Below are 1,242 nucleotides of genomic sequence, written 5' to 3'. Positions count from 1 at the left end.
TTTTTAGGAAAAGAAATTATAGAATTAAAAAAAAAAAAAAATGGGGGAAAAAGAAAATTCTAGATTTCCAAACCTGTAAATGACTTTTCACTTCGTCGTTGGTAAGGCCATCCACCTTCATCAACTCTCTGATTTGCTTCGGCGTCGCCACTGCATTTCCGTTCACAATAATCAAAAATTAAAAATTCAATTTCTCAAAAGAACCCAAAAAAAAAAAAAAGTCCATTTTCATGTTCTTCCCTACCATGGGAACCTCCGAGCTGTTGAAGAGCATGAAGGAATCGCCGGTGTAGCTCCGGTGACCAGCACCGTCTTTGTTTCCTCTGATTCTGCGCTTCTTTTTCTTCCCGTCGATTACTTCCACCGGACCCCATTTCCGCAGTGGAGCTCGTCGCAGCCGGAGCCGAAGTCGATGACGTTCCTCCGCCACCGGTTTTCTCCTTCTGAAATGGCCGGAAAGCTCCGCCATTACTCTTGACCTCAACAACAGCCGTCTTCTCCGGCAGGTCCTGCACCAAAACCCAATAACCTCTAAAGTTCCGACGAGACTAATTTAGAAATCCGTAGAACAGAGGAAAATATTTACCTGATTCAAGGCAGAAGGATCCTTCCAAAGCTGGGCAGATCTGAGCCAATCCGACGGACACAAATTCAAATTATTTCGATCAGAGTCGTCAGTGTTCTCCGTTTGAGTTTCACAGGGCAGTTGTTGTTGTCGTTGTAGTTGTTGTTGTTGTTGTTCAGAATCAGAAACCCCATATCTATTAATCGGAATAAACTCCTCAAGAACCGGACCCACGTCACTGGAAGTCTGCTCCGAACACTCCGATAGACGATTCTCCGTCGTGGTCTCCGACACGTGATGCCTACAACAATCAATGGCTGGAAAAACCCAAAACAGAAATCAGAAAAACCAAGAAGAAGACAGGGGGAGTAAATGGAGTCGGGTCGGGTCGTACCGCGAGTAACAATCTCCAAACAGAGAGGGAGCTCGCGCTGGAACATGAGGACTTTACGGCGCTCTTGTTCCAAAGTGAGAGCGAAATCGGAGAGAGTGAAACCCATTTGAAATGCAATTTGTTGCATTTTGTGGGAGAAAATCATGATACCCAGAAGAGAGTTAGTGGGGAAAATGGGTCTGAAATTGAAATGAAGAGAGAGGGGGAGAGAAATGGGAAGAAGGAGGGTGGATTAAAGAAGGAAAATGGGATCTAGGATGGAATCATTGGAAGGAATAAACAT

General features: G+C 44.8%; 1 protein-coding gene across 1 annotated transcript; it reads right to left on the bottom strand.

The window, feature by feature from the left end:
- Nucleotides 1-7: 7 nt before the first annotated feature.
- Nucleotides 8-1,235, bottom strand: LOC111786881 (transcription factor HHO3-like). Its single transcript, XM_023667082.1, has 4 exons — nucleotides 960-1,235; nucleotides 587-882; nucleotides 245-509; nucleotides 8-150 (listed from the first exon to the last, which is right to left on the bottom strand). Exons 1-4 carry the CDS (start codon nucleotides 1,102-1,104, stop codon nucleotides 17-19), a joined length of 840 nt encoding a protein of 279 aa, XP_023522850.1. The 5' UTR covers nucleotides 1,105-1,235; the 3' UTR covers nucleotides 8-16.
- Between the last annotated feature and the right edge of the window lie 7 nt (nucleotides 1,236-1,242).

Source organism: Cucurbita pepo, unplaced genomic scaffold, assembly GCF_002806865.2.
Source record: "Cucurbita pepo subsp. pepo cultivar mu-cu-16 unplaced genomic scaffold, ASM280686v2 Cp4.1_scaffold003194, whole genome shotgun sequence".
In the NCBI taxonomy this organism is placed as follows: domain Eukaryota; kingdom Viridiplantae; phylum Streptophyta; class Magnoliopsida; order Cucurbitales; family Cucurbitaceae; genus Cucurbita; species Cucurbita pepo.
The sequence above is the reverse complement of the archived record's forward strand: the minus strand, read 5'-3'. Positions and strand labels throughout refer to the sequence as shown.